General features: G+C 40.2%; 1 protein-coding gene across 9 annotated transcripts; it reads right to left on the bottom strand.

Moving 5' to 3' along the window:
- Positions 1-584: 584 nt before the first annotated feature.
- On the bottom strand, positions 585-13,075 carry INIP (INTS3 and NABP interacting protein). 9 transcript variants are annotated; one of them, XM_062624257.1, is made up of 8 exons: positions 12,865-13,075; positions 11,959-12,045; positions 9,711-9,802; positions 8,326-8,511; positions 7,549-7,625; positions 5,315-5,417; positions 2,764-2,854; positions 585-981 (listed from the first exon to the last, which is right to left on the bottom strand). In XM_062624257.1, exons 6-8 carry the CDS (start codon positions 5,350-5,352, stop codon positions 886-888), a joined length of 225 nt encoding a protein of 74 aa, XP_062480241.1. In that variant the 5' UTR covers positions 5,353-5,417; positions 7,549-7,625; positions 8,326-8,511; positions 9,711-9,802; positions 11,959-12,045; positions 12,865-13,075; the 3' UTR covers positions 585-885. The 9 variants fall into 9 exon arrangements, with proteins under 9 accessions (XP_062480241.1, XP_062480238.1, XP_062480240.1 ...); XM_062624254.1 differs by lacking the exon at positions 7,549-7,625 and adding an exon at positions 12,595-12,699 and having other exon boundaries at positions 12,865-13,074; XM_062624256.1 differs by lacking the exons at positions 7,549-7,625; positions 9,711-9,802 and adding an exon at positions 12,595-12,699 and having other exon boundaries at positions 12,865-13,074.
- Positions 13,076-13,931: the final 856 nt, after the last annotated feature.

The raw sequence follows: 13,931 nt of genomic DNA, 5'->3' as shown, positions 1-13,931 counted from the left end.
CATAATCACAATTCCAAAATAATTTATCTTAAGAAACAGATTTTCTTTCAGCAAGGAGCTGGAATTCGTCACCACAGATAAAAACATTAAAAAACAAACCACACCTCCCCAAAAAATTAAACACACCAAGTACTGAAAAAGTCATAACTAGAAAAATATGACTTTTTAAACTGAATTGTCATTGCAGACAATGCTTTGCATCTGAAATATCCAGACAACTTAGAAGACTTTTGTCTGTTAAAAAAAGTGTTTGATACAATTGTTTTTTCCCCATTTGAATTCCTTTTCATATTTCACAAAACAAAATAAGACGCAGGCATACTATACCTAAAGACTTGAGACCAGGCGATACTACAATAGCAAACAGTACATTAGCAATGTCCCTGCATTCAGGTATAAAATAAAAAATAAAAAAAAAAACCAAACAACCCCCCCCCCAAAAAAAAACAAGAAAAAACTGATGCATTTGGTAAATTCATATCTATTTTGATGGACAAAGTAACTTTTGTCTTTCATTAAAGTCAAATATAGTACCTGCACAAAACAAAAAAAAAAATCACAAATGCTGATAGAGTGTGCATCTCTTGATGACTCTGGTTTGATATTTATTTAAAGGAAGCACAGAAATAGGGAAGAGCAATTCCTATGCACTTAACGCATCAAGGAAGTCTTATGTCTGATTTTGACCTGACACAGGAACAGAAATACAAGATAAAAATCACTGTTCAACAACATTGCTTTTTCATCACTAGGGCTGACACTCCTAAAAGGCAACCGCAGAAATCCAGAAAAAATTAGGTTTCAAGATAAGTAAAGAAATTAAAGGTCAGGCAGTTCCTGGTATGGCCAAAATCAGACCCTTGCAGTTCTGAGAAACAAGATTCCTCATTCTGCCTCAAGTCGAGGTAAGACTGGAAGAATAAGATTTCCAAATGCAGAGTCTTGAGTTATGAAGTATCCTGAGGAATGTGCATGTGCGTGCTGGAAAGAGAAAAACAGTTGTTAATGCATAACTCCTTGCAGCACTGATATAATTTAAGACTTCACAGTTTCTGCAGTATCGATTATTTATCTCTCCCAGTCTGGTCCTCAACTCTAATAGTAAAGTTCAAAATTAGCAATTTTAGCTCAGCTCCACCTGAACAGTGCCAATCAAGGAAATTAAGTTGACCGTTCTCAGCTGCTCCTTTTTCAGCAAATCCCATGGATGAAGGCAGCGTGGTAAATGAACTCCTGGTTGCTGTCCTGTTCCTAGACCCCATGTTTTCACTCTCATCTATCCAACTTACAGGTCTTGGTTTGTGACAGATGCCACATTCGACTACCAGAAGTGTGTATCAGTAGCGTCACACAACCTTAGGTTGCATGTACAAGATACATGTGAGCAGATACACTCCTGTACAACACGGGACACCAGCATTCTGCACACAATTTATACATGCTCTTTCACCTGAGAAAGTCAGCTACTGATTATGGCTCTGGACAACCTTTGCAATATCCTACACAGACGTTCCCAGTTCAAACAGTGGGGTAAGTTAGACTGCCTGCATCTTCCTTACTTACACCATTAGGGAGAAGCCCTAGTGGGTATCAGCCAGTAGTGTGCTGGCACACCACAAGCTAGCAGCACAGTGGGATGCATCAGCAACAGCACAGCCAGCAGGCCCAGGGAAGCTATCCATGAAGCTGCATTTGCAATATTGTGTTCGGTTTGAGGCACAAAGTGCATCAAGTCCAACAGAGACCCAAAGAGACAGCTGAGGGCAGGGCTGGAGCTCTCAATGTCCACGGGATGGTGAGAGACCTGAGCTTCTTGTAAGAGGAGAAAGCTGAGGGGAGATCTTAAGCTGTTTTCAGATACCCAGTGACAGGATACAGCGAAAACAGAGCCAGATTCAGAGCCAAGAAAGGCTGCAAGGAGTCCATGCCTGAAAAACTTCAAAACTTGATTGGACCATGCCCTCAACAATGTGATACAGCACTACTGTGAGTCATGCTTTGAGCAGGGCACTGGACCAGCAACCTACAGAGGATCCTTTCAGCTTACAATGTTCTATGATCAACAGAAGACACCAACCAGAGCTCACTTCTGCTCCTATTCATTTTAGGAGAAGCAATCTGGGGCCTTTACTAGTAAACAGAAACACAAGAGGGCATAAGGATATGTGAACAGGGTTGCTAGTTGCATCTGAATGTTTTTTCCTATTCCTGTGCCCTCTGCTGAATCATGCTCTCTGGAGTGCCAGGAAGGCAGGAGGCCATGTACTGGCATTCCTGCTCAATTTCCAATTTCAACAACAACAACAACAACAACAACAACAACAAAAAAAATCAACCTCATCTGACATCAGCAAAACAGCAGCAAATAGAGGCCTGTAAATGTACAAGTAATTTTCCAAATCTTTCACCCTATCACTTGTAACTGTAGAGTATTTACCTGGCATCTACTCAGATTCAGCCAAGGAAAGCTGTGTGGCTAGTTCTCCCTAAACTTCATGAGACACTGAGAAGTACAGTGAAACTGACTCTTCACTAAGATGTATAGGACACATGTGATGACATTGTAGGCTACATTCTTACAACCATATCAAGGGATAATGAGCTGGTAGATTTAAGCTTTCGTAACAGAAGAAAAAACTTCATTTGTGACAAATACAGAAATGTATGAAACCTAACCTCTAAAAGGGACTTTTCATTCTCTCGAGGCACAGAAGGGATCTAAAACAGAGCCAAGCTAAACTCTACCTGACTGTACCAGCTTACCTGCAGTGCAGCCTTCTGTTGTGCTGCGATGTGTTGCTGCTCAGCATGATCACGAAAATCCTTGTTCAGAGGTGATCTTGCAAGTGCAATGCTGCAAAAAGGAACAAGGTGGTATGAAAAACACCACCAAAAAAGTATGTTCTTGCCATTTTAGCTATAGATTTCAAGACTTACACCCCTCACAATTTATTTGACTCACAGCTTGACAACTCTCGTTTGGAATTACTATTTGTTAACATAGGAGAGAAAAGGAAAATGGAGTGCCCATAGTATCATTTGACTTAGCATAAATACCTGATGCTAAACTAAACCCAGGAGACTCACAGTCCTGAAGCCTGTTGTGGATTTCACTCATGGAAGTCAGTGGAACCACTAGGGTGCAACATTAGACAAGGTCAGCATTTTTAAAACAATGGCTTTCTGTTTTCACCATTACTCAGTCACTCAGTGACTGTCCTAAACAACTGCGATAAACAGAAGGACTAGCAAGAGCTCTGCAGTCTTCAATATAAGACCAGTTTTTCAGCAGGTGGGCAGCAGATCACTGCTTATGTTAAAGGAGCTTCCTATAATTAAGAATTCCTAAAATTATTTTGCTTATGTAAGTGCAGCATATATTAGGTTTCAAATTCAAATTTTAAATCTTTTTCCCTGGCTTTTATATCTCAAGATTTGTCTACCTTGTAACCAAAAAAAGAAGAAATGAAAAGCAGACTTCTTTTGCCCCTCAGTTCTACGTAAGTAACAGGATCAGCCATCCTCCAGATAGAAATCAATAAGGACTGCCATTAAAGCTATATTGTAAGGCAATTCACAACTACTGAAACTGGCTCTACAGACTGGGTGCTGAAAGCCTCTCTCCTCCTCAGTTACAAAGGTATGAAGGACAACAAAAGAATCAAGCAAACTCATCAAAACTGAACCTTCTCATCAGCTTTAATGTCAACAGCTAATTTAGTACTTCATTTTTCAAAAGCAGCCATGCTCATGAAAAAACCTTTAGCAAATCTATGCCTAAATACATAATGAAAGCTAAGAAACAATCCTCCAAACAGATTTTAAGACAAATGTTAAGTTAAACTTCACTGCTGGGAAAAAAAAAAGTACTGCTCCATTTATTTAAAACATAATGTTTTCAGTTATTTTGAAGGTATTTGTTTTGCATTTAATTCTGTACCCTCTAATTTTTCAGTATGATTTCTGCAGATAATCTTAAGCCTTCATCATAAGCTGACACTTTTAAAGACAGACCTTCTGTTGTTGGACAGCAGATTCCCATATGCCAAGGCCAGAAATCATCAATTCATTTACCCTTAGGCTGGCCATGCCACTATTGTGCTATAGGTACATCAAGCACTTTTCTGCCAAGTCTGCAGTGTTTCTGTGGTCTCATTTCTGGCAACTCTGTGGTCCCAAACCTTTAGCAAACATCTCTGTCACAGACTGTCAGCTGCTCAAAAACGACACATCACCCCATCATGCCAAAGCAGAGAGTTTGACTGCAGCTTTGTAGGTTCCCTTCCATCCCTACTTTCAAAATTAGTAAATTCCAATTCTGCTCATGAGCATACAGTGTTATTTTTCCATAAAGAAAAAATAAGGCAAACAAGCACTCCCTGAAACTCTGCCAGACTTCTAACGGAGCACTGAAACACTGTTGCCTGGAGTCAGGATTTGTAGGTAGCAGTATGATATTCCTATTTTCCTCTCTCATCAATAATTTTGCTTGTATAGTAACTGTATACAGAGATACTCAGAGATCTAACTCCGGAAATTTCAAATATTCTGTAAGTTTTTTGACAGTCTGAATGAACTAAAGGTGACCTAAAATCTCCTTGAAAAACAAATACAGGCGGCACTCAAGACTGCGACTCTTGCACAGATACTTCATGGAACACACTGAATCTAAAATAGGTCCCTGTGCTCACTTCATGCTAACCCAAAAGTTCCAAGTATCTCAATTCCTCCATGTAAACCAGTGTGAGATTTTATAATTACTGATTTATGACCAAAATCTGATCTTTTTTCTTTTAGATGGGGGAAACCCCAGTGGCAGCTCTTAAGATTATTACACTTTATGGTGTAGAATCATCCTTACAACACGGTATTTTTTACCAGATCAGCAGTAACATAAAATGGCTTTGTCTTGCACAGAGGGGGTTTCAAGGATAACTCACTTTCTAACTGTTCTTTCTAAACACACAGTACCATGAACCTAATGGTCTGCTACTTCCATTTCTTAGGGCATTTCAGCTTAATAATTAAATGCTTTCTCAGTGCCTGCTCCCGATTTTTCTTTAAGGTAGACTTTAATACAGTTTAGTGAACATGCTTCTGTCCTTCTCAAATGGAAATGATGTAAGCCAAAATTCAGGGTCTGTAAATAATTTTAAGTATTAGTATGCTGCTAAAGTGCAAAGTTACTGAGGATGGTCAGAAAACACTTCTGGTAAGTATTTATGTAAGTTTACAGCTCACTTGATTTTTTTTTTTTCCTCTCCGCTTTTGATGTAATCAGTGATTTCCAAACACATCTAAGAACATAAAATACCTGGCTCCAGGGTGATTTGTGGAAGACTGGTTTTGCATAAGTAACTTTCTCTTCTCCTTGTCTAGTTCTGCCAGGATTGCAACCCTATTTTTATTCTGGAAACCTGGTGGGAATGACAGAAAAATATTAGAGAGATTTACGTGATTTCTACATCTCAACTCTAACCTTGTGAAATTACAAGTCTCTGTTCAATATGACATTAAGATGAATACACTAATCTTCAAAGCTTTGCACCCATCTGAAAGGCTATTAATAAATAGGTTTCATTTTTCCTTTTCTCATTTTACAATACAAAGTAGCTTCCTTAAGCTATCATACATATTAATACATTTTAAAATACAAGTTTCTATCTCAGGTTAGATCCTACCCTTTCCCGGGACACCTCTGGAGCTATAAACAACATCTGCCATGAAATACTTGCCTTTCAAAAAAAGTAAACTTACCAGGTTCTAGATTTAAAATGCAATCACTCAGCATACAACTAAATGATAATAGTGGAGTAATATACTCACAAGGCCTGACTCCTCATGCCAGTGAACTCAAGCTATAATACAAGTTTCACATATGTAACAGTGAGACTATCTTACACAGGCTTATGCAAAAAAAAACAAAACACCTTTTATTCAATCTATGCAGAAAGGTGTTAGTATACTGATGTCCTTATATATACACACACTACCCTTATTCTGACAACAGTGGAAGATGACCACAGCACTGGAACAGAGAAGCAAAATTTGACTGGACACAATACAAGAGTGCAACCTTTATTTGCTTTGTACATCATTCTCCCAAAGGGACCGTGCATACTAAAGAAGTCAAGAATTACAGGAAGTGACAGGTAATTTAGAAAATGCCTAGAATAGCTGCCATTTGTGCATTTTCGCAGTTGCCTTCTAAATAAAAATGTAGCAAACTTGCTGTACGGACACAAGACTCTTCTGTGGTAAAGGATCTCGCTGTGGCCACCGGACAGACAAGATCCACAAGTCCCTGATGTTGCCCAGTATGCCCGTACAGAACAACTGAGGACAACAGCTACAGGGCTAACTCTTAACAAACCTCTATACCAAAAAGGACACTCTTCATGTCAAGAATATACACTTCATTTTATCTATAATGGTGCTGCTACCCTATAAATATGAAGCCCCTACACTGAGATGTAAAAGTTAAGTTATCTCTTTTATTTCATCCATACAAAATGTCAAAGTCATTCGTGCTGGGAACTGCTGCGTGTTGTGTCCTTGCCCTGAGTACTATTTTAATAACGCCACCAAAAAATGGTAGCCCACAAGCTTGTTAGGAAAGCCAGACGCTGTAACTCTTAAGGGGTGCATTAGCATGTCAAGTAACAATTTCAAATTTATTTTCAGTAGCTGCACTCGAAGTTCATTCCCTTTGAGAGATCTTCTGTTGCTGCTCAATTACACAATCCAATATTCCTTGCATATGGCTCAATGAAGGAGACAAATATCAGCTAGAAACCTTCAACTCTAAACAATAATTTGCATCCTTGTTGCCTTGCTATAAACCCCTCACCTCTTCCATTTATTATGACTAACACATGCACTCCTGAGCCAGTGTCTTGGCGCTCTCAAAAAGAGCAGACCAATTTGATTACATTTTACTGTGGTTTTGTGCAAGATCATCCATTATCACCTTTGCATCTGCTAATGGATTTTTAAGTTGAATTTAATGAAATGCTATTTTCCCATCTGTTAATCTCTCCCATGAAAAATACCTCTCTGTTCTGTAAGTGTACCGATTCAGGTCTTCAATGTTTCTCTGTTCTTCAGGCATTATACACTATCTTTTTATTAACACCCTTGCAATGACATTGAAACATTAAAACCCAGCTGAATGTGTGGTCTAAGAGGTATAAAGGCTGAGAAATCTTGCCAACAAGGTAAAACTTAACATGTCCAAGTCACAGCTAGCCCAGAAGTTACTGTCTTGTAAATTCTGGAGACAGTGATGTAATAGGATGACCGAAATGCCTCTAAGAGGGTCTGAGCTAAAGTGATCATGTATGTATGCTCATTCTACAGTTTTCAGCCAAAAGCTTAATATTTGATATATTATTCAGAAGCCTTCTGCTAGTGCTTATCTATCCTGAAATGCATACATCTAAATATATGCCTTTAATTCAGACTATATGGTTACTGAGGCAAGGAAAAGGAGACCACTTTTTAATGTAAGTTGCTCTCAAATAAAATATAAAGACTAAATACGCTTACATTTATTATGAAGCGGACAGTGTGATTCAGAAAGGCTTGAGATGTGTAAGAATAGTATTTTAAATGCTGGTTTTAAACTGAAATCAGAAACAGTGCAAGATTATCACTGTCTTCTATTTTAGTATGAGTCTTGCTATAGTATCTTATGGCAGAAACTCTAGAGGAATTCAGAAAAAAAAAACAAGTATTTTTTTCTTCCTTTTCTCATCCCTCTACTAAATGTTTTTTTTCTGCCTTTTTTTTTTTTTAAGTAGCACTCTACTCTAGAATTCAGACAGTGCCCATCAGCAACCTGCTGTACTGAAAAGTGATTTATTTAAAGTAACGCTAAGTACAAAAAAAGGCCTACTTGAGAAAATGGTGGAGGACACCCAACACATACATGTTAGTGCTCCTCAGCTGAGCCATGTGAAATTCCTACAGGTATTTTAAACTCTTAAAATGTAAATAAAACACGTTCATGTAAGAGTTAACAACGGAGAGGGTCGGATACGAAAAATCCATTTTTAAGAGAGAAAAATCTGTCATCCTTACAAAATAATTCATCACACCTGACAATACATATTCAAAACTTCCATTTATATTCTTCCCTACTCAGGACCCCAAAGTGCTTCATTAAAGACCAACTTGAAAGAGCTACAGAAGTTGTCTTTTTGTTTTCAGTTATAATGAAAGGAATTTTCCATCTGTAGATTTGATATGTCTGTTCTGCTTTCTAGCACTAAAAATGCAGACATGAAACAAAAAAGCCATCCTTAGAATAGACTGGATTCTCACCTGTGAAAGGAAGCGTAGATTTTCAAACATAGCAGCTTCTTAATAAAGCTTCAAGTTCAAACTTAACTTGGCCAAGTTGCAGTACTATTTTGAGTTCAAACAGTTCACGAATATCGCAGTTCACTAATATTCTTCTCTGCCTTGTAGACACAAGAGGTTCAACACAAAATGACCCGTTCAAGGCAGCTAAAACAGATTAATGGCAGTGTCAGATGTCAAACTGAGCACCTGGATCTTCAGATTACTCTCTAAGTAGCAGATTAAAATTTAAACCTGTTCTTTCCGACACCTTTATTTCTGACATCAGGAACTGTATTACATGCTCTGTGCAGGAGCTAGAAGTTTACTTGCACAGAAGTTTTGCATGTGAAAGAAAACCAGAGAAAGTTGAAGCCTTGATGAGCGATCTGGTAGCTTTATGAGCTCACAGCAAGCTTCACTCTTTAACCTAATCCTAATACCCAATCCTACTACCCTACCTCATTGATATATATGTCAGTTCTACCAGCTAACTCTGAATGGCAAGAAACAGCATTACCTTTATCTACTCGCTTTTCATCTTGTAATATTTTCCCTCATCTGCTGATTGCTTCAAATTCATGGTATATATATGTTTTTTCTAATATGCATTTATCATTTGTCCATGGATGTGTAACAGCACAAAAGAGCCCTCCACCACTCTGTGCTCAAGATACACTTCTTATTTGGAAAAAATGGTTTCAAAGCTGGATGTCTGCTCTAAGCTCTGCACATTAAAAAGCACTGTCATTACACTGCTCTGCTTGCTCAATTCAGAAAGCATTTTCACAGTAATTTCTTTATTGAAGTACCTGCTTTCATAAATGGTGAGGCAGCAACCTCTTAAAAAGCAGAATCTAAAGACCTATTAAACACACAAAGGTTGTGAAAAGGATGAAATAACTATATTTTGATTTTCTCTTCTGCTTATGACTATTGGCATCACAAAATTCACCTAACAGTCTGCTACACATCAATACAATTTAGTAAAAGTCGACATTCAGATAGGCTTTCATTTACATTGTGCGACAGCAAAACAAGAGGCATACTAGTAATTTTGTAAATTAACTCTAATTACCAAAATGTGTATCAATATATTTTGTTTGCCTTCCAGAAAACAGCTACATACACAACTGAACATAACTTAATGACTGCTTTATGTCCACAGAGTTCTCCAGAGAATAGATATGCTAAAGCCCTCAAGTTCTATGCTTGCACAGAAACCAGACCTGTATGCACAGCAGCAAAGTTTGCAGATGATGACATAATGCAAGGCAGAATAGCACAATCTTGCCTTTTAACACACTCTGTAAACAGAATGCTAAATCTAGCTGCTCAGACTGTGTAACATGAATGCACACACATACCTTTAGGCCAAAAGGATAAACAACCACCAGGATAGAAGCAGACCTTGTCGAAGTCTTTAATTTAGTAGCACGTAAGGTATGCTGTAGCCTTGCTGTGCACAAGCAAAAGCATAAGAGCAGCCTTATTAATGCATGTTGTGTAAGTACTGTGAAGTATTGCTGCAGAAGCAGTGTATTACCAAGCACCTGAAAGTAATTTTTGTAATTTAAAAGTTGATTTCCCCCACCACCAAGATGTACCTCTCTGGTCTATGAGCTCATCTTGTAGACAATATGCAGCATGTTAAAAGCTTTTCTGTTTCTTTTAAATGCTGTAATGAGTCTCATACAATTGGTGCAATCAGTTCCATGTGGCACTAAAGGTCTGAAGTAAGGCTTTCATTCAATTCTATTTGGTGTTGCTATGCTCATATAAGTTCTCATCTTTGAAATTCTAATCAAAAGAGTGCTTTCCTAAGAGGCCAGTGAATTAAAAAGTCCAGTCCTCAAAATATTAACCTTTGTATTCCAAAATCTGCAGCTAACAGAGAACTTAATTAACTTCTAGGGAAACACCCCATTGTGATTAAAAGGAAAGAAACACCTCAGTACAAAAAATTACAAACACAGTCTACCTGCATTGAAGGCTAATGTTTAATTCACCCTTGCAGTCTGAGTAGGTGCTACCATTTGTAACACTTTCAGTGTTTCAGTAAACCCCTACTTCTTTTGTCCAAGAAGAGAAAAATGAGAACAAATTGCCTGAACAGTACCAATATATGTGCCACGCAGGAAGCTGAAAATGTAGTAGTTGTCTCAATCATTTTGACTTCAGGTATGCATCTGGCCAAGAGAAAGACAGAGGCCTTGAATGGTTGCTCATGTTTACCTGTAATTTTCCTAGGTGTATTATTAATCAGCTCATTTGGCTACTTAAACTTGATGGTGTTTCTTGCCTGCTTAGTGCAAATAATTTTCATATTAACACAGTTCCTTTAGCGAGTCTCTAAAGAGTATCGCAAAGTATAAAAGCAGGTCGCAAGGCTCTATTACATTAAAAGCCTCTGGAGTTTGGAAGGAAGCAAAGACATTCTGGCATGGAAATCTCATTCTACTTCTCAGTAAATTCATGTATTTAAGAAGTAGATTTTGACTCTATATGACACCACTGTATCCCTTGCAGTGATGCTGACTTAATATTCACAGAATAAAGTAAGATTTACCGTTACATACCAAAAACTTCTCAGAGACTGAACTGCAACTCTCTGCAATCTGCAATACTTTTCTCAACACTTCACAAAAGCTCAATAAGCATTCAAAAACCCTATCTTCTTTTGTCAAGTGTCTGTCTTTTAGATTAACACATTTATTCTGTATTTATTTTGAAAGCAGAGGGTCACTGGGAGGGATGACCACAGAAGTGATCTGGTACTCCTTCAAAGCATCAGCATTTCCAAATTAAGTTACACACAGCCTTGTAGGACTGCTTTCTGGGTATGGATACTCACACACAAATGTGCGTGAAGAATGTTCTGGTTGCTGGGAAACTGAATTCCAAAATCATTTCTCATAACCAGTTAGTGAAGAGCCATACCTAATAGGCTTGTTTCTCCTGAGCATTTCCGCAGGCAATGCTCAGAGTTCCACTAAGATTTCCAAAAAGCCCTCTAGAGGGCGATTTAAGACTCTCCTTTAATTTATCGAGTGACCTCCTCCAAGACCGTCAGCTCCCTCTAATGCACTTGCCTCGGACAGACAGATGGACCATTTCCACATCTTGAATGATTTTATGGATGCAGTTCAGATGTGTCATCGTGCAATGAAGCATTTCATAGGAGTTAGCATTATGATTTCATCTGGCTTTTCTTCCTAAACCAGGACAGTTGCAATCTATTTTTGATGGGGAATTGCTGTCTGGGTCTTGCTGTTCTCATAACAGGGAGTATATCAGATTTCTGGTTGCTCCTGATGCCACAAGTCATGTTCAGTGCTAAGCACTGTGTCTAAAATATGCTTCAGGCAACAACCACAGGCACGATAGGTACTTCACAACCTGAGCATGAAGGAATGCACAGTAACAGACCTCCCCAGCCATAAGTGGACTTTTAATATATATGCCTTCTTCCAGGTGGCTTGCTCACTTGCTACTTTCAGCTCTACCTTCTTTTGTCTCTTCCCCTTTTTGCTCCTTCTATAAACTTACAGTTTTGGTGACTTCACTGGCATCTTGCTTAAGCCTTTCCCCAGGAATACTTAGATTAAAACCTACCTTGTCCTGACGGATTTGCTGCCATCCTTTAATTTTCAGTCCTTGTTTTATTCAGCTTCAGTTCAACTCTTTTAACCCCACAAATATCTGCAAAACAGGCACAGTAAGATCAACGTATTTCTTTAAAAGAAAAGCTTGCATTTCGTTGTCACCGAGTTCAGAAACACAGCAACTGTTGCAAAATATAAGCCAAATACATTATGCATATTGCTTAAAATACATAAATACTATTTATATTGTTCTGATTGAAATTTTTAGTTTCAAATATGAAGCACTATGATCAATTTCTACCAGGGACATGTAGTGATAGGATGGCTTTAAACTGAAACAGGGCAGATTTAAGTTACTGTAAGGAAGCAGTTCTTTACTGTGAGGGTGGTGAAATACTGGTAACAAGTTGCCCAGAGAAGTTATCGCTGCCTAATCCCTAGCAGTATTCAAGCCCAGGTTGAACAGGGCCTTGAGCAACCTGGTCTAGTGGGAGGTGTCCCTGCCCATGGCAGGAGCCTTGGAATTGGATGAGCTTTCTCTTCCAACCCAAACCATTCTATTATTCTATGATCACATTTTATTTATTTTTTTAATATATTTTAGTAACTGAAGAATAACCTTTAGAGTCATTCTAGAGTTATACACACCTTTTCCCGAACTTCTTTCTGTCAAAGCATGTCAGACTACACTTAAGAATCACACTAAAGTATTATACTCCTTAAATGCTAAAGCCCTCAGTTTAAGCTCCAACTGAAAAAAAATACCAAAAAAAAAAAAAAAAACCCACAAAAAACCAAACTGATTATTTGAGGAAAGATAATTTACATCCCAGCTACATAGCCTGCTGAAGGCCACCATCTTCACAGCTGTGGCTGCGATACAATGAGGGATGCCCGCTCCTCAGCCATACATCACCTCGGGCCACCATCAACTTCTGCTTCCATTAAGGTGCCTGGCTATGAAGCGCAGCGCCAAGGGCTCCAGCTCAGCCGGGTGGAGGGCAGGGATGGGAGCACCGAGTCCTGCGGGAAACGGCAATCGGAAGCCTCGGTCGGATTTCAACGGGAGACCAGGGTAACAGTTATACCCCGGGACGGCGTGCCCCTGAGCAGCCACGACAGCACAGCAAAGAACTAATTCAACAACGGCGTTAACGCAGAGCCGTGACACGGCTCAGAACGGCCTGACCCGCACCGCGGCCAGGCCCCGCTGTGTCCTAGACCCCTGCTGCCGCGCCGCGGGCAGGCCGGTACCAGGCGCGGAGGTACCCGGAGCTCTACTCCCTACCCATCCCCCGCCTTCCCACCCCCCCGCGGTAATGGACTCCCCCACCCACCTGCTCTCCCCCTGCCCGCCTACCCGCCCCTAGCCGCAGCCCGGCGGCACCGCGGCCATGCCACCCCACCCCTTCCCAACTCGTTTTTCCCCGCCCAGCCCCGCCGCAGCCAATAAGCTGGCGGCAGCCTGACGACACAACGCTGCGCGCCCCTTCCCCACGGCCCGGATGGTCGAAATGTCCTATCCGCTTCAAGAGGGGGGTGAGGAGGACCCGCCCCCAGCGTCCGCGCAGCGGGAGGGGCCCGGGATGGCGGCCTGGTGGAGCGGGGCGGGGCGGGGCCTGCCTGGAGGGTCGGAGGCATAGGGCAGGGATGAGGCAGGGTGAGGTTTAGGGTAGGCCTCGTAAGTGGGGCTCTTGGAAGAGGTGTCGGCATGGGGTGTGGGAACGGTTCAGCGCCGAAGTGTGAGGATCACCCCTGGATCACACTTAAGGGGTCTTCAGGCATCAGCATACTTAAATGGAGAAAGGAAAAGGAAGAAAAGTAGAAGGGAAGGGTTGTTCAGTTTTTTATCATAGCCACAGTTAGAATTTGAATTCTGTGGGGGTAACTATTTGGCATGAATTCCAGAAGGGGTTGTGCACTGACGTTACTAATGCACGTTTTGTTTTTGAAATGTCAGGAACAGCTTCCACTAGACCAGGT

This window comes from Pezoporus occidentalis, unplaced genomic scaffold, assembly GCF_034315485.1.
Source record: "Pezoporus occidentalis ecotype Australia unplaced genomic scaffold, CSIRO_AGI_Poc_V1 ctg264, whole genome shotgun sequence".
NCBI classification, from domain to species: domain Eukaryota; kingdom Metazoa; phylum Chordata; class Aves; order Psittaciformes; family Psittacidae; genus Pezoporus; species Pezoporus occidentalis.
The sequence above is the reverse complement of the archived record's forward strand: the minus strand, read 5'-3'. Positions and strand labels throughout refer to the sequence as shown.